Genomic DNA, 27,531 nt, shown 5'->3' with positions numbered 1-27,531 from the left:
CCAGAGATGGCTGCTGTGCCTAATTCCACCCTCAGGAACTTTCAAAGGCATCCAATAAAACGGGTGTGCAGTAGATTCAAGGTAGGCAAGAAGAAGCAATTCCCTTAAACAGCAACTGGCTTCCAAATTACGTTTTTCAGGATGTAGCGATGGCCACTACTTTGGTGGCCTTTATAAGATGCCCCATTTGGTGGAAGATAAAGAGGTGGCCAGTTAAGATTTTTCTGCTGAAAGCTGATCCTTCCGGGTGGGTGGGGGAAGAAATCTGAAGGACTTAAAATGCCAGAGAGGATTCTTCCTGGAGCCTTCAAGGAAAGCCCCTCTGGCCTGCCCAGTGAGTGTGCAAAGTGAGATGATAGAATCTGGCACAGGGAGGGGGGTCTCTTTTGGTCTGATTTCATCTGGAGGCTGAAGGTGCTCAGACAACGGCTTCTACATGTGGCCGTTGGCCACGCGGAGCCTGAACCAGGACTGCACGGCATGGGGACTTCTCAATAAACTGGATCCCTCTGTTAGCGAGCCTGCTTTAGGAGAAGATCTAACTAGGACATGCACAGAGTGAGGGGCAGAGGAACTGCATTTTTACTCATTTCTTTTGTGCTGTGTTTAAAAGTATGAGTGTGAACATTTTTCTCTTTTCTTTAATAAACGCTTTTTTAATTCTTAAATGCTGGCAGCTGTTCTCTGCCCCACATAGACTTCCCTGCTCAGCCACGCTATTGAAAAAGGGCACCACAGGAAGGGGTCGGTCTGTTGGCAATTAGCTGATTCCCCAGCGGTGCTCAAGTGCAGCAAGCAGTCCCTGCGGTAACCAGGCATTGGGCAGCAGGAGACTGGGCATAAGGCAGGTCCTCAGAGGGGCAAGCCAACACAAAGGAGCAGGGAATCTTCTTGACCCTCCCCACTGGCAATTCTTGCAAAGGCTAAGGAGTGGTAGAGGGAACGAGAGAGGAGGAGTGAAAGCCCCTCTGATGGTTAGGAGTAATAGGGTAGGTGGCACATGCCAGGCAGAGACTTGGACTGCCACTGGATAATCCCCAGACCCCACAAAAGGCAAGACAAGCCGCTCTCCTGGGTCAATGGGGCTGTCCTGCCCCAGTCTCTAACAGGATTGCCGATCAGCTGCGGTGCAAAAAGGAACTGTTTGCATGCTGGTCAGCGGACTGGATGTGATTTTCTCCTCCCTCCAGTAGTATTCATTGCCTAAATGTGCTTCTGTACTTCTGCAAGGACAGTGCCCCCAAGAAACAGCAGCAATGCCAGCTCACCTGGCCCGATGCCCTCCCTGAGTCTTTGAGAAGGCTGGCGCTTAGGCCTTTTTCATTCGCTCTCTTGAGCCATATTTTATGAGTCTCCAAAATGAAAACAAAACACAACATGATTGCCTGTTGCGTATCTCGATACACTTCGTACTTGTATCCGATGAAGGGAGCTTTGACTCTCGAAAGATGGTATCCTGGAAATCTTGTTGGTCTTTATGGTGCTACCGGACATGACTCTTGCTCTTCTACCACAGACCAACACGGCTACGCATCGGATACATTTCATGACATTGATGGTAGCCCACTCCCCTGCTCACCTGGCTTTCCCTACTGGGCACAGTGTCCTAAAACTTGGAGAGTGCGTGTGTCAAGGTTTCCAGACCCTCCCTGGACCCCAAATGAAGGCACTAAGCAGAAAGGAGCACTTCTGTGCATTAGCTATGTTGCTTCACTGCGAGCTGGACCGCTGGTCAGGGAGCATAATTCATAGAATGGCCACTAGACCAGTAAAAGCACTAAAACAGTCTCGCAATCTGGTGGGTTTTGTTTTTTTTACACAAACACAGACAGATACATATCTAGGTTTTTCCATCGGCACCTCCTGACATTATACCCAGCTTTCCATTTGACCTGGCCTCGAACTTGAACTGCGTGATGGATTATTTTAATTAGCCCAACAGCCGGGACAAGCTTGCCTTCACGAGGCAAATATCATGCTCATAAATCTTCATTTTTACCTCTTCGGCCCGATCTGTGCGCCTGTTCTCGCCCCACGTCCCCATCCAGGAGCCATTTGGCTGGGAACTGCTCCCGCTTGATTAAAAGTGACTTTCTGTTTCTGGTTAGGCTGTTTAAAACTGCAGTGGCCAATGCTAGAGACGGGAACGTGCAGCTTCAGGGAACAAAAGAGTAGTTCTCCTGCATCAGGGTAGCTAGCCTGGGACGCTGTCTCCTCAAGGACTAGTCACTGATGGTGGTGGCAAGTGCCCTCAAGTCATAGCTGACTTAAGTGCCCCCCGGTGGGTTTTTTATGGCAAGAGACTAACAGAGGTGGTTTCCTGTTGCCTGCCTTTACAACCTTGGTCTTCACAGGGGGTCTCCCGTCCAGTTACTAACCAAGGCCAACTCTGCTTAGTTTCTGAGATCAGATGAGATCAGGCTCACCTGGTGTCACGGGCTGGGCCAGCCCAAGCAGGGTGGTGCAGGTCCAAACCTCGGTACCAAGTCCAGAGGGAGTCTCAGGAGCCAAAAGCCAAGTCAAAGCAGTGGTCAGAGCACAAGCTAGTGCCAGAAGTGAATCCAGAGTCCAAGTGCAAGGTCAGGTACAGTCCAAGGTCAGTTACCAGTAGTGTCAGATCCAACAGTAGGCACGGGCAAGGTGCACAGAGTAGTTGCAGACAGCAGACACATTGCTTCCACGCCTGGCTGTTGCTCCTGACTGGCTTTTATAGCCAGGCATGGTTTTCAGCCAGCTGCTGGGGCTCCATCCTGAAGCTACTCATCATCACTCTCCAGCAGCTGGCGTCGGCTCAGGAGACGAGCACTGCGCCGTCTCTCCTGCAGCTCCAGTCTCTGGCGCTGTCTGCGGCGTTCTCTGGGTGTGGGTGAACCTGGGGGGGTGGAAGCCTCTGGCTGGGCTTCCCCTGTGGTGCTGGCAGTCCCTGACTGAGCTTCCCCTGTGGTGCTGGGGCTGGAGAGTACTGATGGCTCTGCTTCAGCTGCTGGCTGTAGGCTCCGATTAGCCAGCAGCTGTGGCTCCTGATTACCAGCCTCTGCTGAGTCAGGGCCGGCTGCGTGGAGCTCCTCTTCTCCTGAGGAGTCCTGGCTGGCTACACGAAGCCCCTCTCCTCCTGAGGAGGAGTCCTCGCTCTCACTGAGCCCAGGCTGGGCCATGACACCTGGGCTACCTCGGTCAGGGCAGTCTCTGATAGTACAGGGAGGTATTCATGAGCCCACCTTTATCAACCTGCTAGCTTCCGGAACTCTGAGACTTAACTTGTCATTGATATATCCATCTCCCATCTGATCCCAATAGCAGTTGGTCCCTGTGACCATTGTGCCCCCTGGGATAAAATTGAAACCCCATGCTGGCTTCTCAGGGAAGAAATGGGTCAGGTATGGATTTCCTTGGCAGTTGTGCAGTTTGTCTCAGATCGAGGTTCTTGGAGAATAACGAAGAACAAAACCCATAAATCTTAGGCGGGCTTCAGATGGAGTGGGAGTTGGGGGAAGGGAGGCAAAAACTGGAAGGCCCGTTCCATACCCCACGTCAGTTTACATTCTCTCTTCCTAAATAATTTTCTGTGTTTCCAAGTATACTCTTGAAACTTCTTAAGTCCACACCTAAAACAAGCAGGATGTGAACTGGTTCCTATATTAATCTGTGGGCATTTCCCCACTGAAATTTCGGCATCTTGAAACGTTTCAAAATTTGGAGCTGCCAGCATTACTCCAGTGTCCTTCTTCCAGGTGCTTGAGGGAGTGATCCCCGTGTGGCATGACAAGGGTTAATATTTGATTCCATTTTTAATAACTGCATCGACTGAGAGTGGAAAGTAACTGTAGGTGGAGAGCAGACGGGAAGCAGAATAGCCGCTTCTAGACTCTACAAGTTGCAAAGCACCTGCTGCTATTTAGTTCCTGATTTCCTCCCTCCTCTTAATGCACATAATTATACCTGATTTTTTAAAAGAGCATAATGTGAAATGTGACATCAAACTCTTGCAGAGACAAAAGCCAGATTAATCGCTTCTCAAACGGAAAGCTAAAGAAGTTATCTTCTCGAAGGAACCCCCCTTCTTCCTGGCAATTCTGTCTGGGGAGTATTTGAAAGAGCAATGAGTTTTGAAGGAGAGGATTTTGCCACTCGGAGAAAAGAAGGGTGAAGCCACACAAACGCTGTGATCTGACTATTAATTTCTAGCCGTTTGCTGCTAAATTGCATCCCAAAGAATTTGAAGCCTGCCAATTAAAATGTTGCCTCTGATTTTGCTTGGCTGAAAGAGAACACCCTTTTGGTTTGAAAAAGAGCGCCCACCCACGCCACGCACCTATGCTGCACCGTGTGTGAATGGCGCTTTGAAGATGCATAATACTGTGTGACACCTTAGAGACAACCTGATCATTGCAGCATGAGCTCGGCAAAGCAACAGCAGCTCTTGATTTTTCTCTTTTTAAATACAGCAACCAGCTTAGTTGACAGATGGAGAGATGATTCCGCCAGGGCTCAGGGAGCAGGGGACGAGGAAGCTCCAGTATCCTCATCCCCAGACCACCAAGCCTGGGGCACCAATGCTGTCCAGAGCTTGCAGTAAGCCCCACCCGCCCGATTGCTGCCCGGAGCTTAATGAGTTAATTGTTGAGCGGCAGGGTTCCCCCCACCCCACCCCACCAGGCATATTAAAGTTTTGCTTTGTTTTTTGCAGCCACTCGATAGCTCAGGCTAGCCCAGAGCTTGAACTTTAAGCAGAGTTGGTTGTGGTCAGTACTTGGATGGAAGACCACCCCCAAGGAAGGCCGGGGTTGCTCTGTGGAAGCAGGCAATGGCAAACCCCTTCCACCTCTCTCATTCCTGAAAAGCGCCCTGGTCGTGGGGTGGCCATGAGTCCGCTGTGACTTGACAGCACGCCGTTATTCTGTTACCTTTAAGCCCATCTAGAGAGTTACTGTTGTAGGGAACAAAGAACAAGGCCAAAGGTGGCCTTTCCTTCTTGTGAACAGCGGCAGCTCGAAGTCCTTCATTACTGCATCTAGGCTGCACCGCGAATGTGTTCTGGTGCTTAGTTTTTGTAAGCCCCCGCTCAAAGGACGCAGCGGCTAAGCATCTCCTTCTTCAGGAAAATGGAGGCAGGGAGATTGCCTTTGGTCAAGTGATGGACCAGTCCGTTCCCGGGTTCTGCGGTGGGCATCCGCTGCCTGCATGCCTGTGTGAATTTCCGCAGAAACAGAAAGGCGCTAGGGGGACGTTCATTGGTGCGGCGTAAGCTTGAGTTGTGATCAGCAGAGGCTCTGAGACCAAAGCCGTGGACTCTTATGGGGGGGGGCGTCATTACTGCTCACATGGCTTCCCCCTCTAGTTTATTAGGTAACTCTTGCTTTAAGTCGGGTTTGTTTCTCTGCATTTCCTTCCTCTCTGCCAAATTCAGTGGTTGTGCACGGGCTCTGCCCTCACCTTGATATCTCCCAGACCCCAAGTCCAGTTTCTCTTTTAGAGTTGAGTACTAACAGCTCTGAGTCGCTGGAAGCCTTCATAGAATCATAGGGTTGGAAGGGACCTCCAGGGTCATCTAGTCCACCCCCCCTGCACAATGCAGGAAGTTAACAACTACCTCCCACTCACGCGCACCCTCAGTGACCCCCGCTCCGTGCCCAGGAGATGGCAAAACACTGTCAGGATCCCTAGCCAAACTGGCCTGGGGAAAATTGCTACCTGACCCCAAGGTGGCGATCGGCATTACCCTGGGCATGTAAGAAGGGGCCACGAGAACTAAGCACTGATGAAATCTTTCCTGAACTCATGAATGATCTGCCTGAGTTCACAGAATCAGCATTGCTGTCTGACGGCCATCTAGCCTCTGTTTAAACACAAAGAAGGAGAGCCCACCACCTCTCGAGGAAGCCTGTTCCACTGAGGGACCTTCCCCAGTCTTCTTTGGATTCTAATGAGTTATTGTGGGGTACTCGTTAGAGCAGGTCCCTCCAGTGTGGCACCCATAAGTGCTAATATACGCACGGGTACTTTCCCTGGCCGCCACCACACTTTCCAAAGAGTGGGCAGGGTCGTTGTAAGCAGGGCTGATTATTGGCGGCCTTCATTCAAATGGAAGGGTTTCATTGGCTGCAACAGCAGCCTCAGCCACTGGAGGAACAAAAATGACCGGTAAGCACCCAGGCTTATGTTTCCATTCCCCCTCTCGGCCTTTCTTCTTGTTGTCCCCTCTTCTCTTTCTCTCTTCCTTGCACCTGGGCTTTCCTTCACTTCTTTTTTTATTCCCCTTCTGTGATTCTTTTGTGAAATGAGGGGGGGAGTATTGTGTGTGTCTTCATCTCTCACAGAAGCCATTTGAGGCTTGGCTCCGCCTCCTGCGGAAGCCATTTTGAGACGGTGGCTACCAGCCCCTCTCAAAATACCAATAGTGCCCGTGGGCTCAAAAAGGTCGGAGACATTTCATCCCTAACAAAAGATTCACATTCAAAAGTAACACTATATCAAAAATTTCTAGAATTAGAATCTTAAAGGTTACAAAGTAAAGTTAAAATCGAAATAGTCATTTTTTCCTAACAAAAGGAAGCTGCTTTAGCCTCACAGTGCTAAAAAAAGGTAAAGGTAGTCCCCTGTGCAAGCACCGAGTCACTACTGACCCATGGGGAGGACGTTGCATCATGATGTTTTCTTGGCAGACTTTTGTTATGGGTGGTTTGCCATTGCCTTCCCCAGTCATCTACACTTTACTCCCAGGAAACTGGGTACTCATTTTACCGACCTTGGAAGGATGGAAGGCTGAGTCAACCTTGAGCCAGCTACCTGAACCCGGCTTCCGCCAGGATCGAACTCAGGTCGTGAGCAGAGCTTGGGCTGCAATACTGCAGCTTACCACTCCGCCACGGGTCCGCTAAATGTTTATAAAAACTGGTATAAATGTTTATAAATGTTTATAAAAACTGGTATAAAGATAGAACAATTTGCTTTTGACTAACCTGATAATTGTATATAATGTAGTAATCGCATTTTGAAGCTGCATATTTGTTTATTGTAAGATGTTTAATCTTAAATTAAATTTAAATTTTTTTTAAAAGGTCGGAGACCCCTAGGTTAGAGTGTTGGACTGTGATCTGAGAGACCCAGTTTCTAATTGCCACTCTGCCACGGAAGCCTATTGGGTGACCTTGGGTTAGTCACACTCTCTCAGCCTAACTCAACTCACAGGGTCGTTGTGGAGAAAAATTGTAAGAAGGGAGAAAAACATAAACCAATTCAAGTCCCTGCTGGGGAGAAAGTCAGGGTATAAATGAAGTACAGAAACAAATAAGCAATTTTTTTAACCCATAAGCTTTTGGAGTTCTTTGGTTCTGGCTGTTATTGCAAGGAGTCCACTCGCAGGTAGAACCAGATAGCGAAATGGCTCTGAAAGTTCTCTGTTGTGCCATTCACAGGTGTAGCAAGAACATTTTAAAAGGGGGTACCCATGAGATGAGGAGGGGCACTCCAGTCCCCCCAGTATGGTTAACAGCTCACATGTCAACCCCAATGTGCGGTCTCTTTAGCTGTATTCTTGCCTTCCTCTCACGGATCATGGAAAAACTTGTTTCTCTTCAAAGGCACACGATCCTAAGTCTCTTTTGAGCCAAAGCCCTAGCAGAGATCAGCCAAGAGCCGTTAGCAGAATTTCCTGGCATTTGGGGGGCATTTTCGACATGCACAAAGGGGTTATATACCACCCCTCCCCCTTGATGCAACTGGATCCTAAGATCTTCAAATATTAGATTTTGTACTCACAGATGTATACCCTGCTCTACAATAAGGCCACGGAGACCCCAGAACCCCCGGCAATGTGTGCTGTATTTGGTGTTCCTTACGGCCAGCTGCCCCAGCTCTTGATGACATTTGGGGAAGGACAAAATATCTATCCAGTACAAATAGTAATCTGGCCTTAATAAGTGACCGTGATGATAAAGCAAGTTAAGAAAAGGTCAGCCAGATGGACCGAGATGCAGGCACTGGAGATCTTGAAGGGGTACAGAAGGAGCCTTTGAATATGTCATCTGGAATCTTCAAGCGGCTTCACGCAAGAGTCCGTTGACAAGCTCATTATTCGAAACCTCTGGGTGGCTGTGTATGCCATTAATCCAGGCAGCTGGGACAGGCTGCCCGTGGAGAGCGCCCTTCCCGTCAACTCTGTGTCTCCGGCCACTTCCTTACGCACTTCTTTGGAAGAACCTAGCAACTTCTTGTGGTAGAAGAGAGGGATAGGGATGACAGGCAGGGGAGCCGCGAGGAATAGCAAAGGGAAATAAGAGTTGGTAACCTTCTCCCCTCCCAAACCAAATTAGCTCCTCTGGATTACTTAATGTACACTGTTAGCGTAAGCAGACCCATATGCCTACCTCTGCCTCCCTGTCTTCCCTTCTTCCCTACACCTGATAGCCTCTCTCCAGGAAAAGTCTGACTGGACTGTGTAGTGGTGGGCCAGGCAGCACAGTGGCTGTACCAGTTGTGCAGTAGTCAGTGCTGGGCAGGGCCAGGCTGAATTGCACGATGGCCCGCTTTGGGCCAGGCTGAGTTGTGAGCATTGAGTTTTTGGTAGGCACCACTGGGCCTGTTCCTGATAAGGTTGCACTCACCTTATTCTTCCTCCTTGCACGTATTCACTCCCAGATAGGGTTGCCAGCTCCAAGTTGGGAAATTCCTGGAGATCTAGGGGGTGAAACCTGGAGAAACCTGGAGAAAGTGGGGTTTGGGGAGGGAAAGGACCTTGGCATGGCATAATTCCATAGAGTCCACCCCCCAAAGTAGCCATTTTCTCCAGGGCAACTGATCTCTGTGGCCTGGAGACCAGTTGTAATTCCGGGAGATCTCCAGCCACTACCTGGGGGCTGGCAACTCTACTCCCAGGGTGGTGCGACAACACCACTTCCAGGAAGTGACATCATTGCACAGGCCCAGGAGTGCGCATGCACTTTGCACCAGGCCAGTTTGGGCCCCAAGCAGGAGTGCCGTCATTGCACTGCCCCGAGAGCATGTCAGGCGAGTGTTGGCAGGGGGCGGAGGGTGAGAGTGGGACATATCCCACCCCCACCAGGGGAACGGAAACCCTACTCGCTGGCACGTTCTCCTCCATGAGGGAATACGAAAGTGGGGGGCTGTTTTGACCACTTAGTGCGCTGCTGCTCTCCTTTCTAATGGTACAGGCATTGTTTCTGTTATTTCGGAGAGTTATAATCCCCCAAAGTATGTTTTTTTTTTAATTTGAGAATTTTTTTTTAAAACTGTGGGACTTCCTTCAGGTTTGTAGGGAAGTATTCCCCCTGGTCTGTCCCTCGCTCCATTTTGCGGCCCGGTCAATCATACTGTCTGTGCCGTGGTTGGTATTAGATATATTGATAAACTGAGGGCTTCTGAGGAATTGCAGCAGAAAGTAATTATTGGGAAATTTCCCCCTCACCCAAATCTCCTGCTGGGGAATGCTGTACGCTCTGAGGGCTTGAGCAGAGCGATTTCCTCATCCTTCTCTGTCCCCCTCCTCACCTTCCATGAGCTACTGCTCTCAATATTCAGTATTTCCGAGAGCATGCTCAATAGGTCATTTTGGGCTATTTTTTTTTCTTTTGGTTAATTTATGAAGTCATCATTTTCTGCATTCCTTTGGGATTCACAGAATATGTAGAAACCTTTTTCTCGCCTGTGGGTCAACACGTTTTACTCTTTTCCTGTCTGGCACAAACCAGCTGCTTTACTTTTAGCTATAATACAAGTCAGGGATTGGCACATACTCCAAAGAAAGGCCGTCAGTTTGGAAATCCCATCCCAGGCGCTCCAACCAAAACTCGCCTTCAAGCATTCTCTGAACTCTCAGGTGCTTCAGCCGGCTGGTTTTCCTCGCCTCCCTCATTTTTCCTTTTAGCCGACTCTCAGCTGTCCTCAACAATCTGTGCCTCCTGGGACATATTCATCTCCCCTAAGGCCATTTTTAGTGTCCCCCCCCCCCGCCTTTTCCTTTCAGTTTAGCATTTACAGTGCCATGTTTTGTGGCATACACCTTGCCTGGGGTGGCCTGGCTTCATGGCACTGAAGGCAGCCACTCTGACTGCTAGATATAGCCGTGATAATGAAATGTTGGTGCTGGATTTCTACGGCCACTTCCTTGTTCCTCTCTTGCTGCAGGAACTATCCAGGCAGCCAGCAAAAAGGACGGCTGGCAGCAGCAATGAGAGACCCTTGGAAAGGGGTTCTCCATTGTTAGTCACTCTCAAAACTGATCACTGCCACAGTGGGCTGGAGGTGTCTTACCAATATTTCCTCAGTCCGCTCGGTTTGTGTTCTGGCTGATTTGTGCGGGTCACGTGGCGGGAGGTTCCATGATTCAGGTTCTTGACGGGGGCTGGGGTGCTAATCCGCCTTAAACGGCCTAGACTAGCAGGCAGCCCTTTCCCCCTTAGGAACTTGCTCTGTTTTGAGCACAGAAGAACGAAACAAGGGTGGAGCCCCAGTCAAGAAGGCCTCCATGGTTTCCAGTGAGCAGCTCTCTTGTGAGCCCAGGCTGCTGCTGCCTCCCCTTCCCCGCCTGGCGTCTGAAGATGAATTACCTCCATTCCAAGTTAATTTCTGTTTCCCAGCAGGACCCCGGCTGGACCCCGCTGGGACTGGAAATGGCGCTGATTGGGTAATGGATGAGCAGTCTGCGGATGGCTGTGCCCACGCTCTCCTGGTGCCAGCTTAGGCTTCCCCAGTGCCCTTCATTTCCTTCTTTGCAGCCAGCGCCACTCGAGCTAAATGGGTTTTTTCACAGGACAGTAACTTAACTGTCGTTAGCGTGGGGGAAATAATGTATGAGCCCAAGACAGAATTGAAATGCTTACTCTGTGAAAACTACAACTGCCTGGGCGTTCTGTAGAGCAAGATCGGCGGGGAGCCATCTGCTTTGGTAGCACATATAAATCAGGAAGGGAAAGGCCAAACCTATCGAAAGGCTTTCCTGGAACTCCTGTGTGGTTCTTTATGTACTCTTGGCCTGTCCCAAAGGCAGTTATGGCATCGTCTAAGAGCTGCCTTTTCGGCCCAGTCCCAACATCCATCTAGGCCAGCATTCTTTTTCTGCAAGTTATTTTTAATGGATTTTTGTTTTTAAAATCTCATTAGCTGCTTTGAGCATAGAAAAGATGGCACTGAAACATTTCTGTAATAAAATGAGCACTGTGTTGTGTGGAGATGCTTACAAGCTAACCCCTGCCCTGCTCCCCATCCTGTTGCATTCTCGGTGTCACCTGGTGTCAGGGCTATGCTTCTGCACGTGAAGGTGCCGTTTTCAGCTATCCTGGTTAATCTTCAGCAATAGGCCTGTTTTCCCATCTACTTCTCTAATCCTTTTCTAAAAAGCCAAGTGTGATAGCGGCCATCGCCAGGCCTTATTTATTTACAGAATTTACAGTCTGCCTTTCTGCCCTCACCAGAGTCACCAAGACAGCTAACAAATTGAAAACATTCATAATAAAAGCACATCGTAAAAACCATTAAAAACCAAAAGAAACATGAAAACCCAACCAAAGCACATCATTCAAACCGTTAAAAACCAAGCTTCCGCTTGTTTTCAAACGTCAGCAATCCTTATTGTTCACTGAATGCCCCAGCCATTGAGCGTGTTGACCTGCGCTGTAATCCACCTTGTGTCTCAAAGAGAGAGGCGGACTGTAAACGAATGAATAAGTTAAAATACACAATGCACGACAATAAAATGCACATAGATAAAAACAACAATTAAAAATTGGGCAAGAAGGATATGCCTGGTGGTAGCGAGTTCCGTAAGTCAATTTAATTGTTGTGCAAAGTAATTTCCTTTTGTCTCTGCTGAATGTACTGCCAATGAACCCACAGAAAGTGGCAGGCATACCTACAGCCCAGTAGCAGAGTTGTCTTCCCTCCTGAACTGAAGGAGTCCAGCAGAAACGGGAGCTTCATAGCATGCAGCAGCTTGGGATGGCTTTCCAACATCACTGGATCCTAGAATCAGGAGATTTCTGGTGTGCGGTTTTAGTATTTGGGCCTCAGCTGCCTGCAGTCTCCACTTTTGCTTTGGACCCCACTGGCGTGAGGAGTATGACAGGTCAGTTTAAACCCTGCAGCACTTGACAGGCTCTCTGAAGAGTCCATTGGCATTTCTCAACAGTTCAGGTCAGGGGTCATTTTGTAGAAAAAGAGCTGGAGGAACTCATTAGCATGGCTTATTAGCATAACTCATTAGCATATGCCACACCTCTCAGCATCACCAGAAGTGTGTCATTAGCATAACTGATTTGCATATGCCACACCCCCTGACATCACCTATCCTGGCTGTTTTGGACCCAATCCTGGCCATTCAGGGCCAAAATTGGGCCCAAAATGGCAAAAGGGGCTGAAAATGGCCAGAAAGGGGCCTAAAATGGTCAGGATCAGGCCACTGCTGAGCAGGAGAGTGATCCACCACCCATCAGAGGCCCAATCCTGGCTGTTTCGGCCCCAATCCAGGATGAAACGGGCCCAAAATAGCCGAGAGTCAGGTGGCCAGGGCCACCTGACATGTGACCTCTTGGGGGAACTGCCGGAACTGCATCCCTGCGTGTTCCCCCTCGAAATGAGCCCTGGTCCAGGTGCATTTCTCAAGCACTTTGCAAACTATATGTGTTGTGCTTTTCCTGCAAATGCGCCTTTGCTACCACAGACGGTAAGCGGATGTCCGCTGTGTATCACTCAGTGCCAGCAACGAGCCACTAGCCATGGACAAGGGGCTGTAAATTGCAGCCAGAATCCAGGTGTTATAGAGCATCAGAGGCATAAAAACACCCCAAACGGGGCAGACCCCAAGAATCCAAGTGGCAGAATTTGGGCTGGATCTGGAAGGCCGTTAGACTGAAGCAAGATTTGCTCCAGAGGTTTGCCTCAGGTGCTGTCTTCCTTTTCACTGTTTGTGCTGAAATCCTGCCAGCACTGGTGAGTGTCATGAAGTAGGAAGTCAAGGGCTCAGAGAGAGGGCAGGACCAGAATGCCTCTGTCCACAAGGAAAATGTGTGTGTGATATGAATGAATGAACGAACGAACGAATGAATGACCTCCAGAACATCGTCTCGTTAACAGCTCTGCTCAGATCTTGCAGACTAGTGGATGCAGCTTCCTTTATCGAGTCCAGCCATCTTATTTTGGGTCTTCCTCTTTTCCTACTGCCTTCCACTTTTCTTAGCATTGTTGTCTTTTCCAGTGAGATACCTTGGGATTAAAAAAAAAAAGATTATCAGGAAACCACAACTCTTAAGTTTACTTTGTGCCGGAAGCTGTCCAGTTCTTTGCCAAACAGGCTAGGATTCAATAATCAAAATAAGTTGGATCAAGGATACTGATTCCGTGTGGGCTTCCTAGATTTTTTTTTATTCATGCATTTGTGTATTTGTGCACTTCATTTATAGTCCACCTTTCTTGTTGATACTTAAGGCAGATTACAATTTTTTAAAAAAAAATATGGTGCAGGCGCCATATTTCCTTTATAATGTCACAACTAAAAAGGCTAAGGCTTGCTTTTAAAAAAAATGAATGCTGGGAAACTGGTACATTGCTGCAATCGATCACTGTAACATTATTGCACTATAGCCAGCTATCAGGACTGATTAAAAAGAAATAGCCCCCAAAGCCCTCCATTGGCAGGGTGGGGAATGGCGTTCATGGGGTAGGGGGACTGAGGCAAGGAAAGTGTCAGCAAAACTGCCCAGGAGCCCTCCCTTGGCACTGCAAATACTTCTGCATTCACAACAGCAACGAAAGCTTCATGGCAAATCGGCGCTATGTGGAAGCAGCACTAGTCACCAGGTGAACTTTGAACAGAAGAGTTTTTGAGAAGCAACATTGGAGAGAGCCAGCAAAGATATGGAGAACAAATCCTAAGGAAGGAAGAGCGCTTTGCTAATTCCTACTGACCTCTGGCATTTTAAAGTCTGTTTGATGCAACTGTTGCAATTCTTAGCATCTACGCAGCAATTCATGGTGCTGACAAAGCGTCACGTAGACCTTGTTGTAATAGGAACATAGGAAGCTGCGTCATGCTGAGTCGGACCAACGATCTGGGCGTGGCTCTTGACTAGAACAAGGCAATCCTGGAGAAGTGGCTCATGCAGAGGTGTGCTGGGCAGCCTCCTTTGGAATAATTCTCCTATCTCTGGTCCAGCCCACCTGGATACAGCCATAGAGCCTGATTAGAAGAAGGTTTAAGTTACTTTTATAGCAGTTATAAGATAAGAAGAGCCCTGCTGGATTGAACCAACAAACCCAGAATCCTTTTTCCAGCAGCTCTTTCAAGAGCAAGAGTCCTTCCCAGCCAATGCAGAAGGAGATACACTGCTCCTGAACATGGAGGCGCCATTTATCCTTCCTAGTTGATGTGGACTGAGAGACCTCTCCGCCTTGTCAAGCAGTATAGTCTTCCAACCACTTGCATCTCGAGGGGACTGCCAGCTGCAGCACCCCTTCCCCTGCTCTCTGCCCGGGAGGCCGAGGAGAAGCTGGAGCTGAGCCGATTTGTCGAGGATCTTGTCAGCCTAATTGATTACAGCACAGCTCAGGCTGCTGACGAGAGGTGAAATGGCGTGGAGTGGAACAAATCTGTATGTATCGCACACCCCTGCTGGGTCAAGCCCCGGCTGCCTCCTCTGACATGTTGATTTATATATTTGCTACTCCTTTCCCTAATGAATAGTGCCCCAGCACGGGTCACCGGAGCCCCCTGCTGTAGAGACCCTGTCAGCGCTACGCTGGGGGAATGAATCATCTTTTCCAAAACCTTATGGCTGTGCATCGAACAGCGCCTGAGCACCAGCAGGAAAAGGCAGCTGAGGAAAAATGAATGAAACCCCGAAACAAGCAAGGGACGCTTCTCCTTGAAATGGTCCAGCGTAGAAAAGCAGCATCAGCAGGGGGTCAGTTTCTGCCCAGGTTTCATCTGCAATCTGCTTGGACTTCACAGGCTACCATTCTGGCGAGGGACAATGTCTGTGGGGATGGAAGTCTTTAATCTCTCCTGCGCAGCTTTGCTCTGCCTTCAAACCCCACAGAAAATGAGACTGGAGGTGTGGATTACTCTCTCTTCCGTGGTCCAACCAATTCCTTTTCTTTTGTTCTTGGCAGTCGATTCAAAATCTGGCTCCAACTGCATTTGTGGTGTGTGCGTGCGTGCGTGCGTGCGTGCGTGCGTGCGTGCGTGCGTGCGTGCGTGCGTGCGTGTGTGTGTGTGTGTGTGTGTGTGATGTGCCGTCAAGTCACCTCCGACCAATGGCAACCCTATGAATGAAAGACCTCCAAAACAATAGGGATTTAATTTCAGAGTAGCTTTTTGACCAGTCCTGTTGTGTGTTATGTGCTGTGAAGTTGCCTCCAACCTATGGAGACCCTATGAATGAAAGACCTCCAAAACGTCCCATCATTAACAGACTTGCTCAGATCCCGCAAACTGGAGGACGTGGCTTCTTTGATTGAGTCCAGCCATCTCGTTTTAGGTCTCCCTCTTTTCCTACTGCCTTCAACTTTTCCTAGCATTATATTGACTTTTCCAGAGAATCTTGTCTTCTCATGAGATGACAGAAGTACAATTCCCTCAGTTTTGTCATTTTAGCTTCTAGAGAGAATTCAGGCTTGATGTGATCTAGTACCCACTTATTTGTCAACTACAGTTAGCCTTTGCCAAAAAGTTTTGCAATCCTAGAGCCATATGGTTTGCCTGAAACCTCCTTTCTTTTTTCTTTCTTTTATTTTAAAAATGTATTTCTGGTGCAACTAGAGAACTGCAGGCAGCCTTCCTTACAGGGGTGTTGGGAGAGTAAAGTAGCCGTGGGAAGAACAATACACCTCCGGGCAGTTGTGGCCTTCATGTTGTCTTTTGTGCCAGTTGGGCAGAAAGGCCTGAACCTCTGCAGGAATCTCGGTTGATAAGGCTTTAATGATGTCCTTTTAACTGAAGATGGCGAAGTCTGAACCAGGGCTTTCTGTTTGCCAAGCAAATGCTCTACCACTGTACACACACACACACACCAGCTTAATGAAGTCGATGGGCAATAGGTACATGACCAACAAAAGGAAATACTTCCTTACTCAGCAAGTAATTAAATTGTGGAATTTGCTACCAGTAGAAGTAGCTTTAAAAGGCGTCTTAGATAGATTCACGGAGAAGATGTTCATCAATGGCTACTAGCCCTGGTGAATACAGGGAACCTCCATGTTCAGAGGCAGTAAACCTCTGAAACCCAATGCTAGGAGGCAGCAGCAGGGGAAGGCATTGCCCTCTGTATGTTGTTTGTTGGCCCTGCAGGGCAAAGGCTGGACACTGTGGGCCAGGCTACAAGTGATGAATGACACTTGAACGGCAAGTGAACAGACTCACATGTATTCCTCCCTATTTACTTGCGCTCACATGTGATCAAGTGGAGCGCAAGTGAACAGACCTGTGAGTCTGTTCACTTGCCATTCAAGTGTCATTCATCACTTGTAGCTTGGCCCTGTGTGGGACGGGATGCAGGACTAGATAACCTGCTGCTCTGGTCTAGCAGAGCTCCTCTTCTGTTCTTAATCAGAAACACGCTTTTCCTAAGGTGGCTTGTAGTGCGTCACACAAACTGCTGTACGTGTGAATTAAAAGCCACGCCGTTTGTCTCTTCAGTGGCAACCATGCCACAAAAGCAACGTGGGAGATGGTCTGGCGGAGCCGATGGTTGCAGGCAGATTTGAACTGCGGGGCCTTCATCTTCTTCACCATCAAAAAATAAAAAACAGTGGGCGTTTGGAGGCACTTGGGTGCTATGCAGCTGTCCCTAATTACCTTTGCAGCCAAGGTGAATGCCCCACTGGGTGTTTCTGTTGTGGTGTTAAATGATTCTGCGAGACAGGCTGAACAGCTCTAGGAGCCTTCTTGTCTTTGCACGAAGGGAAAGCCGGACACATCCAAAGAAGGCTTGCATTTTACTTTGGTGTGTCTGCGAGGGAAAGGCAGTCATAGGAAGTCCCAACAAAGCACTTGTGGCCTTAATGTTGTCTTTTGTGAAGGCTGGGCAAAAGAGGCCTGAACCTGTGCGGGAATCTTAGTTGGTAGGGCTTTAATGATGGCCTTTTAACTGGAGATGGTGAGGTCTCTGAACCTGCGATCTTCTATTTGCCAAGCAAATGCTCTTCCGCCGAGCCACAGCCTTGCTCAGTGGTCGAGCATCTTTTTGGTGTGCAGAAGGTCCCAGGTTCAACTCCCAGCATCTCTAGTCAGAAAGATCAGGGAGGAGGTGACATGAAAGACACTACTCACTACTGCCCTAAGATCTGGTTCGACTCTCACTACTGCCCTGAACTCTGCAGGTGGCCTTGGGGAAGCCCCTCCTCTCAGCCCAGCTCCCCAGCTGTATTGTGGGGTCAATAAGAACACTGACATTGCCGCTCTGTGTGGCACTAATCTGTCCAGAAGAGTGGTGTATAAGCACATGGTCATTGTTGCTGTTGTTGCTATTATGGCTCTTAATGAACCAAAAAGGTCTCTTCGTGTGTTAAGTGATGCCGATGGTTACCTGCTTCGGCCGTAATAAGGTTCTCCACCTCAGCTGCAGAAGCGATCCTAGCTGAGTTTATCTCTGATGCACAGCCATCATTGACTGTTGTATCTTTAAAAAGCGCGGCCCTAATTCGGGCCCATTTTACGTTCATTGCACTGATGGAAGTAAAACCATTGAGAGCAAAGACTTACGTGGCAACTGGCTATTGACAGGGGTGTGCCAAAGTGATCACATCATCTCAGTGCTGAAAGATCTCCACTAGCTTCCCGTTTGTTTCTGGGCACTTCAAGGTGACCTATAGTCACTCTGTGGTTTGGGACGAGGGTACCTGCTCGATTGCCTTCTCCAATAGAACAGTTCCTGAGAATGAAGATCATCTTCTGAGGCCCTTTTCTTGGCGACCCCTTTTTCCTTTAGACTTTAGATCCTTAGCCTTTCTGGGCCTGGGATCCAATTTTACGGCTCAGTCTGTAGCATGGATCCAATGAGCTGGAAGCACGTTGCAGGAAGTCACGTGACAGGAGGAGGAAGAGTCAGAGTTGTGACTTCGCCGCAGGGAAGGGCGATCACTGTGTTGCATATATGCAAGGAGCATCGGAAGGCCAACTGGCGGGTATCCAGGCAAGGGAGAGAGCTTTTGTCCAGATTTGGGGGGGGGGGGGGGGCTCTGAACTGGCCTGTGCTAAAAAAGGGTCCCCTGCATTGCTGAACAAGCTGGTCCTCTTGGTATATATGCAAGGGGCGGCAGGAGATTTTGCATCCTTCCCCACTATGTATGCAGACTAGCAGCAGGCAAAGTTCACCTGTGTAGCAGCTTGCAGTCCTCCTGGGGATCCCAACTCCTGGGTTCTAGAAAGTCAGCGCCAGCTGAGAAAGCATGGGAATGGGATAGGGGTAGCTTTTTGAGGTCCTCAAGATGTGCCCCCCACCCCCAACCAAGTGCAGCCTACCAGCCCCACAAATGGTGCCCCAGCAGATGCTGGGCAACTTGCTTTTTGCAGTCAGAGGCAGACATCAAAACCAGGCCATTTCTTGATGCCCCAGCAGGCTGTTCTCCAAGACCAATGGATGCGTCTGGCTGGCTGGGGCAGTAGTGGAGCAGGCCTGCTGCGTAGCTTCAGCACATGTGCAGAGCCAGGGTGCGTTTTGCCACTGCCGGTGTGCCGCTCAGAACGCTTCCTGCAAAGTGCCTTTGACAACCGTCAGCCTTCTCTCGGAGTAACGTGCCGCACATGCAAAGAGCGAAGTTGCAGCACCAGGCAAAGCAAGGCTTCCTGATTCTTTTTAACAGGTTGGAGAGCAGAATCGATTCCTGTCACTCACCGGCAAATCTGCAGGAACAGGATTATGGATCTGAGTCCTTCTGCAGAGCTTTAATCTTAAAATCAATGTTCAGAAGGAAGCCGGGGAGGGGCGGGCAGGTAGTAGAGAGGCTTCTAACTTTGACTCTGATGAGGTTTTGCAACTTCAAATGCAGAAGTGTCCAACTGTGTCTCCCCTTCGGGATTACTGCAGCAAGCGAGGGGGAGGGGATGTCTCACCTGTCGGTGTCGATGGCAGTGACCCCCCCCCCCCCCCGTGGAGGACTTGAGCTCAATATGTAAACACAAGCTGGTCTTGGGAAAGGCTTTAGCTCCAGAATGGCCCTGCTTCGGCCGGAGGGGTAATATCTTGGGAGTTTAGCTGCATCCCGTCAGCATCCTTCCTTCCCAAAGGAGGGGGTGTGAATGGGCTCAGACGGCACGAGAACTGATGCAGAACCAAACTGGCTCACCTGGGGGTGGGGGGGAGCTAGCAAGACACGATGGCTCTGGGCAGGAACAGCCTTAGGAATGGTTGGATGGGGAAATACTTACGTACTTACGTACGTACGTACGTACGTACTTACTTACTTACTTACTTACTTACTTACTTATATTCCGCCTTTCTCACTGAGGCTCAGGGCGGATTACATAGTGTGAGATGAGTACAATTAGTGGCAAGGACAAGGGCAGGCATTTCCATACAGTGTCAAGAACATTTCCATAAACAACGTCATGGGGTAAATGAATATAAGTTTACAAAGATAAAGTATTAGCAAGGATCCAGTATGGGGTTGAGGAATTGCTGAAACAGAACATAATCAATTCTAGGACTTACATTGAACAACATAAAGCACAGGTAGGATATAGGAGTGCATATTTAAAGCAACAGATAATATGTAAGGCAACATAATGGTGAAATCTATGGTTTCTAACTCATTAGCGAAACATCTGGGATCCCTTTCCTACAATGCCGCCCTCTTAGCTGAGTAAAAAAGCGCTGTGAGACCATTCCGAGTGGTGATATTTGGGGGAAGCAGGGGGAGGCCTTCGCAGGAGTAAGACCTTGGGGGCAGAGAGCTCCCTGGCTTGTCCTATTTGAGCAGAAAGTTCTTTTGTAGCCATAGGAGGAAGAGTGGGGGGCTCTTCTTCCCCCCATGGCCCATGACCTGACATGGTGGAAAGCTCTGGGGCTTGTTCTGTAGAATTTCCAGAAAGAGGAGGTATACTCCAGCCTTCTCTCTTTGGGCAGATTTAGGAGGGACATCATAGAAACATAGAGCGGGAAGGGACCTGAAGGGTCATCTATTCCTACCCCCTGCACAATGGAGGAAATGCACATCTATCTCTCCCCCTCCCTCCCGCCCAGTGACTCCTGCTCTGTGCCCAGAGGAAGGCAAAAAAATCTCGACGTTACCTTTCCAGCAGTGCTGGGACTCCGTATCACCCAATGAAATGGATGGCAGTAGATTCAGGGCAGACAAGAAACCCAAGTATGAGTTCGCCGTCATGAGAAGTGGTGATGTAAGTGGCTTTGAAGCAGAGGTTAGGCAAATTTATGGGGGAGAGATCGGATCATGGGCTATTAGCCATGGCGGCAAAATGGAAGCTCTGCATTCAGTCCACTTCTGAAAGCCGGTTGATGGAGCACAAGCTACAGGGGAGGCTGTGGTCTCCCTGCCAGAAGGATCTGCTTGCCCCCTCTTGAATAGTGGATAGTAGACTATATAGACATATGGCTGCATGGGGGAGGGCTGCGGCTCCATGGGGGAGCATCTCCTGGGTATGCAGAAGGCCCTAGTTCGGTGCCAGGTGCCTCCAGTTGAAAAGGTTCAGGTGGCAGGCCATGTGAAAGAACTCCACCTGAGGCCCTGGAGAGCCACTGCCGGCCAGAGTAAACAACACTCACCTTGATGGACCAAGAGTCTGATTCAGTAGACGGCAGCTCCGTGCGCCAGTATAAGGCAGCCTCATGAGTCAAGGAAGGTGGAGAGCTGCTGTGCGGGGGTGGGGGATGTCCTTCAGGCTTCGTCTCCCCAGTGAATATGCATGTGTCATCAAGTTACACAACCAACTTACGGCAACTCCAGCAAGGGGCTTTCAAGACTAGTGAGGAGCAGAGGTGGTCTGCCGTGGCCTTCCCCTGCAGAGTCTTCCTCGGTGGTCCCCCGTCCAAGTACCGACCCTGTTTAGTTTCTGACAAGATGAGGGTATTCCATGCTGCCTTCCCTCCATCTCCACAGTGGCCACCAGCATTCATTCCATAGCAGACCGTTCTGAGCCATCTTCCGTCTTTCTCTCCTCTGAACAGCGTTGCTCGGAGGCTTCTCGGTTTTCCTTCTTCCATAAGGCCAACAAGGAGTACGTGAGATGCAGATGTTCTTCCTGTCCTTTCAGGACCATCCACACTGGCCACGTTCATGCTTGCGATGACTTGGAGGTGTGGCAGAATGTTCTGAGCTGTCCCTTCCATCATTTCCTCCCTCTGCCACCCCACGATCTCTACCCTGGAGTCCCCAAAGGGCTGTCGATTACTCTGCTCACGCACCAGGGCAGGAGCATGGCTTGCCTTTCCATTCATAACAAAGCCAGGGCAGGAGAAAGGAGGCCTGCAGAAAAGCACTCAAGACTCAGGACAAAATTCTTGTGCTGTTGAATCAAACCAGAGTGTTTATGGGTTTTTTTAAATTGCTTGCTTGTTAAGTTTGAGAAGGTTTGACCAACACTTTTCCCGTCATGGGCTCACAGTGAGGCAAGCTGTGAAAATGTGCTTGCGTTTATGTGTGTTTCAGAGCACGGTGATTGTGGAAAAGACCGTCCAGGACCTCATGAATCTGATGCACGACCTGAGCGCATATTCTGACCAGTTCCTCAACATGGTGTGTGTCAAACTTCAGGAGTACAAGGATACCTGCACTGTCGCCTACAGGTAAGGCTGTGTTGGGAAATGCCCTGCTTCGGGTAAGACTGGACCAGAGTCCTCCTTCCCCAAAAGAGGACCTGAAAGCATTTTGAGGATTTTTAGTCAGGGTGGTGATGGAAAGCGCCATCAAGTCATAGCCAAGCTGTAGCAACCCCTGCTGGGATTTTCAAGGCAATTTGCCGTTACCTGCCTCAGTCTGGCAACTCAGGTTTTCCTTGATGGTCTCCCAGCCAATTACTAATGTTGCCAACTCTGCTTAGCTTCCGAGATCTGATGAGATCGGGCTAACCTGGGTTATCCAGGTCAGGATGGGGGGACCATTAGAGATGTCTAAAATTGTGGGTGGTGAGGACAGGTCCAGTTCTTCCACCAGCTGCTTGGGGCTGCCCAATGAATGGGATATGACGCATTGCAGAGACTTGGCTTTCTCCCAGCCATTGGTGATGCAGGAGGTGACAGGCATTCCTGCCCTGCGGACCCTGACCCCGTAAAAGCGCATCCCAGTTTGCAAATGCGCTGTTTTTTCCAGTGGGTTCCCTTATCAAGTAAATTTGAATTAGTGGGTCATCAGAGCCAAAAGATTAGGGCAGCCTATGCTGCCACCAGCTGGGGCAGAGTGGGATGGAGCAACAAGCGTGCCTTATTTGGGGCAGCAAAATATTTTGAACTAGTGTAGTGTATTTTGAACTGAGTGTAGATAAAATAGATGCTTTTCTCCCCATCTCTCAATACTAGACTTTGAAGTGACCACTGAAAAGAAAAAGGCTGATGAACAGGAACCAGTTTAGTGTAGTGGTTAGAAGTGGCAGGACTCTAATCTGGAGAGCCAGGTTTGATTCCCCACTCCTCCACTTGAAGCCACCTGGGTGACCTTGGGGCAGTCACAGCTCTCCAGAGCTCTCTCAACCCCACCCACCTCACAGGATGATTGTTGTGAGGATAATAATTACAAAAATTTTGTAAACTGCTCTGAGTGGCCATTGAGTTGTCCTGAAGAGCGGTATATCAATCATATGATGTTGTTGTTGTACAGAAGTTTAGGAAACCCCACTGGGCTTGCATGGCTCACCATGCTGTCTGTAAATACACTGGAGAGACAAGGCGAGAAGGGGCCGTAGCTGCTCTGGCTTCTGAGTAGGCTTACGGCAGCAAGAGCTTGCAATGACCGGAGCCAGTGGCCAGAGGAGGAATCCTGGTTGAGCCACCACAGCCAGTGAGTGATGGAATTGAAACCATGGGAGTTTCCTCCCAAAATATTGTTAAGTTACAAGATACATTCATAATGATACTTTTTACAAATTTTAAATTCTCAAGTTTTTAATCAAGACACAGAAGACAATTTTCAACTATTTACAATATTGCTATTCGTATTTCTTTAGTCATGCTATGTACTAAAATATTAATAAGATGTTGTTTTCTAAAATATCTTACGAACGTATAAATGATTGATAGGAGATGAAAGGGGGTTGAACGTTATTAGTTGTAATATACTCAAAAAAGGGAGCCATTTTTCTAGGAAGTCTGTTGTATTTGGATAATGTTCGGTCTGATATATATTATCGTTTATTTTAGCAGAAATATAACGATCCCGGGTTTTTATAAACCAACTGTCTATTGTTGGTGGATTTTGTGATTTCCAATTTGAATTGAAACCATGGTTGAAGGACGCTGGCAAAGTAGGAGGCTAGACGCCCCATAGCACTGCCTGCTTCAGATTTCCCAGGACCAAACTATACATGCCATGGCTCACAGAAATCACCAGGACAGCGTATCAGTTTGGAAATCCATCGTTGCCTCTCGCTGTTTAAAGAATGGGTAGCCATCTTCCGTTTATTAAGAAAAGTGTAGCAAAGTGCTTTTTTTGTTTTTAAGCACATTATATAGTGACATTGGAATATAAAAGGGTATGTAATTGTATAAATAGTTAAAAATCGATTGATCAACTGCTAAAGGTTCTTTATCCCATAATCTTGAGATAACCAAGGCTTTGGAGTTTGCATACCAAAATTACTGAGAAGACAGACAGAGATAAATTCAATTAAAAACCTAGGACTCTCCTCCTACCTTGTCTCCCTCGAGCAAAGAAAGGCTTCTATCAGCAAAGAATGCCTTTCTCCATCTGAAAAAGCCATTCATCAGTGGAGGAAGTCTTTCTCTGTCAAAAGAAGACTTAGAGGAAGAGAAATACAGGACCCAAAAGTGGAAGGGAATCATAGGGTCCAGCCTCAATTTTACGGAAGAGCCAATATAGTGTTGTGGTTAGAATTGTGACCAAGATTTGGGAGAGCCAGGTTCAAATCTCCACCCTGCTGTAGTTAAAGTGGTCCCTCAGTGGAACAGGCTTCCTTGGGAGGTGGAGGGATTTCTGTCTTTGAAGATTTTTAAGCAGAGGCAAGATGACCATCTGACCACAGTGCTGATTCTGTGAACCTGGGCAGATCATGAGAGGGAGGGCAGGAAGGGCTACATCAGGGCTTAGTTCTCGTGGCCCCTTCTTACAAGCCCAGGGTAAGGCCGATTGCCACATTGAGTTCAGGTAGCAATTTCCCCCAGGCCAGTTTGGCTAGAGATCCTGACAGTGTTTTGCCATCTTCTGGGCATGGAGCGGTGGTCACTGGGTGTGTGTGGGGTGGGGGGACTGTGAATTTCCTGCATTGTGCAGTGGGTTGGACTAGATGACCCTGGAGGTCCCTTCCAACCCTCTGATTCTATCATTCAGTGAAGGTGGCTGAGTGACACCTTGGGCCAGTCACACAGCCTAACAGTCACACAGCCCACAGTGGTGGGTTCTCCCCACCACTGCACCTTGTTAATTTGTTTTATTATTTGTATATTGATTTTAGTTTTGTTTTTATCAATTTTAACTGTTCACCGCCCAGAGCCCCTGGGATGGGCGGTATATAAATTGAATAAATAAATAAATAAATAAATAAATAAATAAAATAACCTACCTCACAGGGTTGTTGAGTGGAAAAAATAGAGAGGACAATGCTGTAAGCTGCTTTGGGTCCCTACTGAGGAGAAAAGTGGAGTATAAATGAAGAAATAAATAATAAACTAGAAACAACGCCTGTTGTCTGAAAAAATACAACGGGCTCTAGAAAACTGATTCAGCAGGCCCCCTCCCAGTGGCAAGCAGGCACTTCACAGCAGCCTGGAGGCCAGAGCAGGAGGGCGCTGAGGAGAGGTGTGGGAAGGAGTGCTTAGGCTGTCGATTTGGTGTGCCCCCTCCCTGCAGCAAGCGGGCACTTCACAGCAGCCTCGAGGCCAGTCGTCGGCAATGCGCCTGCACGAGAATAAAAAGTGAGTCGTCACCAATACGGCTTGCCTTTTATATAGTAGGATTCTAGGTCCCTTCCAGTGGCCAGGGGGAGGGAAGACTGTGCAAGGTACTCCTTAGTCTTCCCCCATCCAGTTTTTGCTGGCACACAGTGGAGCATTGCCAGCTGCAACCTCCATAATCCAAACTGCATTGAATGACCATCGGAGAGCAGGAGCAGACAAGCGGAGCATGCAGGTTCCTGTGCCACAGAGGGGACTTGCCCGGCTGGCCTGCTTTACATTCCTTCCCTGCTGGCACTTCTGAGGATGGCACCGGCTGGGCTGTAATTAGGGCAGCCTTGATTGCAATGACCAGTTCCTGATGGCAGTGGGAGGAAACGAACAGGCAGAGGAAACAACTGTGCGCCACTTGATCTCCTGGCAAATACCCGATACAAATAGAAATCCGTCCACCATTGACCTGTTAGGGAAGCGCATAACAGCAGCAAGAAAACTTGAGCTAGCTCACTGTGTGTGTCTGTGAGAGAGAGAACAAACCGAAGAAGGAACCAAAATACGAAGCTGTCTCATAGCAAGCCAGATCTTGGCTTCATCGGGCCTCGGACTGTCTGTTCTGATTGGCATCAGCTCTGAGTAGCTTCCCAGCTCTCATATTGGAGATGTCAGGAACCCAACCTGAGATCTCCTCCCTGCAAAGCACGTGCTCATCCCCAGAGAGATGGCCTCTCCCCGAGTCTTTGCAAGTCAGGGCAGATGGAGAGAAGAACTGGGTTCAGAGCATTCTCCTTCGAAAGGGGTGATGCCCGCGCTTGGGCAGTTGTGTTTATCGGGTGAGGCAGGCCGAGCACAGCCTTTTCTGTAGCTCCTGCTAAGTTAAAAGACCTGGCATTCAAAAAAAACCTGCCGGATTTGAAAATGGACAACAAAATAGAGCAACACGGTAATGTAATTGTCACAACAGAGAATCTCCCGTGTGGTATTATGTCTTCACAATTGTTTTAATAAAGGATATATTAATTGAGTACTGTTTCACAAATTTGTTTATACAGAGTAAGGGATGTAATAAACAATTTGTATATTCTTTTGTTTCTCTTGACACAACCATATACTACACCATATATTGCAACCTCCCTAGACCTCAATTATACAGGCATCTTATGCGTTCTAAAAACAATTCATTAAAGTGTCCCGTGCTCAAAGTGCTATCATGGATGTTATTAAAGTGCAATTGCTTTTGGCATCCTATGACACTATTTCTCATATAGAACTCGATTTGCCTTGCATACAGGTACAATACAGGTACAGTATAAGGGTAATTCCAGACACTGTGAATGTCACAGATCAAAAAGACCTATAATCATAGGTACACGTAGTTGGTCCTGTGACTGCATTCTCTAACGGACGGTCCAGATCCTTGTAAGGTCCGTTTCCAAGCTTCTTTCTCAAAGAGCACAGATGTCAAAGATTCATCATAGTTAACCTTCCATATCCCTCTTTGATTTGTCAATTACATGGAAGTAATACCACACGGGAGATTCTCTGTTGTGACGAGGATTTGAAAATGGAGCATCCGTGCCATCGATTGCTGAATGCATTTGTCACTAAATACCTGAGCCTCTGTGAGCCCCCCGTGGCCTGCAGCTGTTTTCCCAAAGTCAAGGTCCAGGCGCCTGAGTGATGCTGTTTTCAGGGACTATTAGCAGGCCTTCAGGTTTTGGAAGCCGTGAAGGTCTGGCTCTGCTCTGCTGCCCCAAGCAGATGTCTCATGCACAAAAGCCCTTGAGCTGGAGAGGAAGCCAGGCTGTTTGCTGCGATGCCCTGTCACCTGTTCATATGCCAGACCTCTTTCTTGCGTCCCCCTGGGAGCCTGATATGACACAGCACCACAGATGGCTCTTTCTGTGGCCCATTGAGCCAGGAACTAATTATTAGATTGTCACGCTGGTGGTAATGATTAACCCCATTACTGGAACAGGAAATATTGCAGAACTGGTTGCTGGGGACTGGGGCAGGGGCAGGCTGCCTTCTGATAAGAGTTTTATATTACAGCTGTCCAGGGCTTTTTTTTCTGGGAAAAGAGGTGGTGGAACTCAGGACCGTACAACGACATCACTTTGGGTCAGCTGGATCGCCCTTGGCGAAAATGGTCACAGGGCTGGTGGCCCTGCCCCCTGATCTCCAGACCGAGGGGAGTTTAGATTGTTGATCTAAACTCCCCTCTGTCTGGAGATCAGGGGGCGGGGCCACCGGCCATGTGACCATTTTCAAGAGGTGCTGGAACTCCGTTCCACCATATTCCAGCTGAAAAAAAGCCCTGCAGCTGTCAGCATCTCAGGGCTGTCAGGCGTGTTTCCCTATTAACACAATCCTTTTACACATGCATTGTCAGGAGGAAAGGTGAAGAAGCACACGAAGCCACCTTCAACCGAGTCAGACCTTTAATCCACCAAGGTCACTCTTGTCTACTCTGATTGGCAGTAGGTCTCCAGAGCTTCAAATGGAGATC

The 27,531-nt window shown here is 48.7% G+C and overlaps 1 protein-coding gene across 1 annotated transcript in view; it reads left to right on the top strand.

Moving 5' to 3' along the window:
• Window positions 1-27,531, top strand: part of EXOC4 (exocyst complex component 4) — a 504,959-nt gene that overhangs the window by 409,863 nt on the left and 67,565 nt on the right. Inside the window, exon 12 of the mRNA XM_054988676.1 lies at window positions 21,613-21,749. Within this exon, the coding sequence (XP_054844651.1) occupies window positions 21,613-21,749 (137 nt within the window). The remainder of the gene's footprint in view (window positions 1-21,612; window positions 21,750-27,531) is intronic.

Source organism: Eublepharis macularius, chromosome 9, assembly GCF_028583425.1.
Source record: "Eublepharis macularius isolate TG4126 chromosome 9, MPM_Emac_v1.0, whole genome shotgun sequence".
In the NCBI taxonomy this organism is placed as follows: domain Eukaryota; kingdom Metazoa; phylum Chordata; class Lepidosauria; order Squamata; family Eublepharidae; genus Eublepharis; species Eublepharis macularius.
The sequence above is the reverse complement of the archived record's forward strand: the minus strand, read 5'-3'. Positions and strand labels throughout refer to the sequence as shown.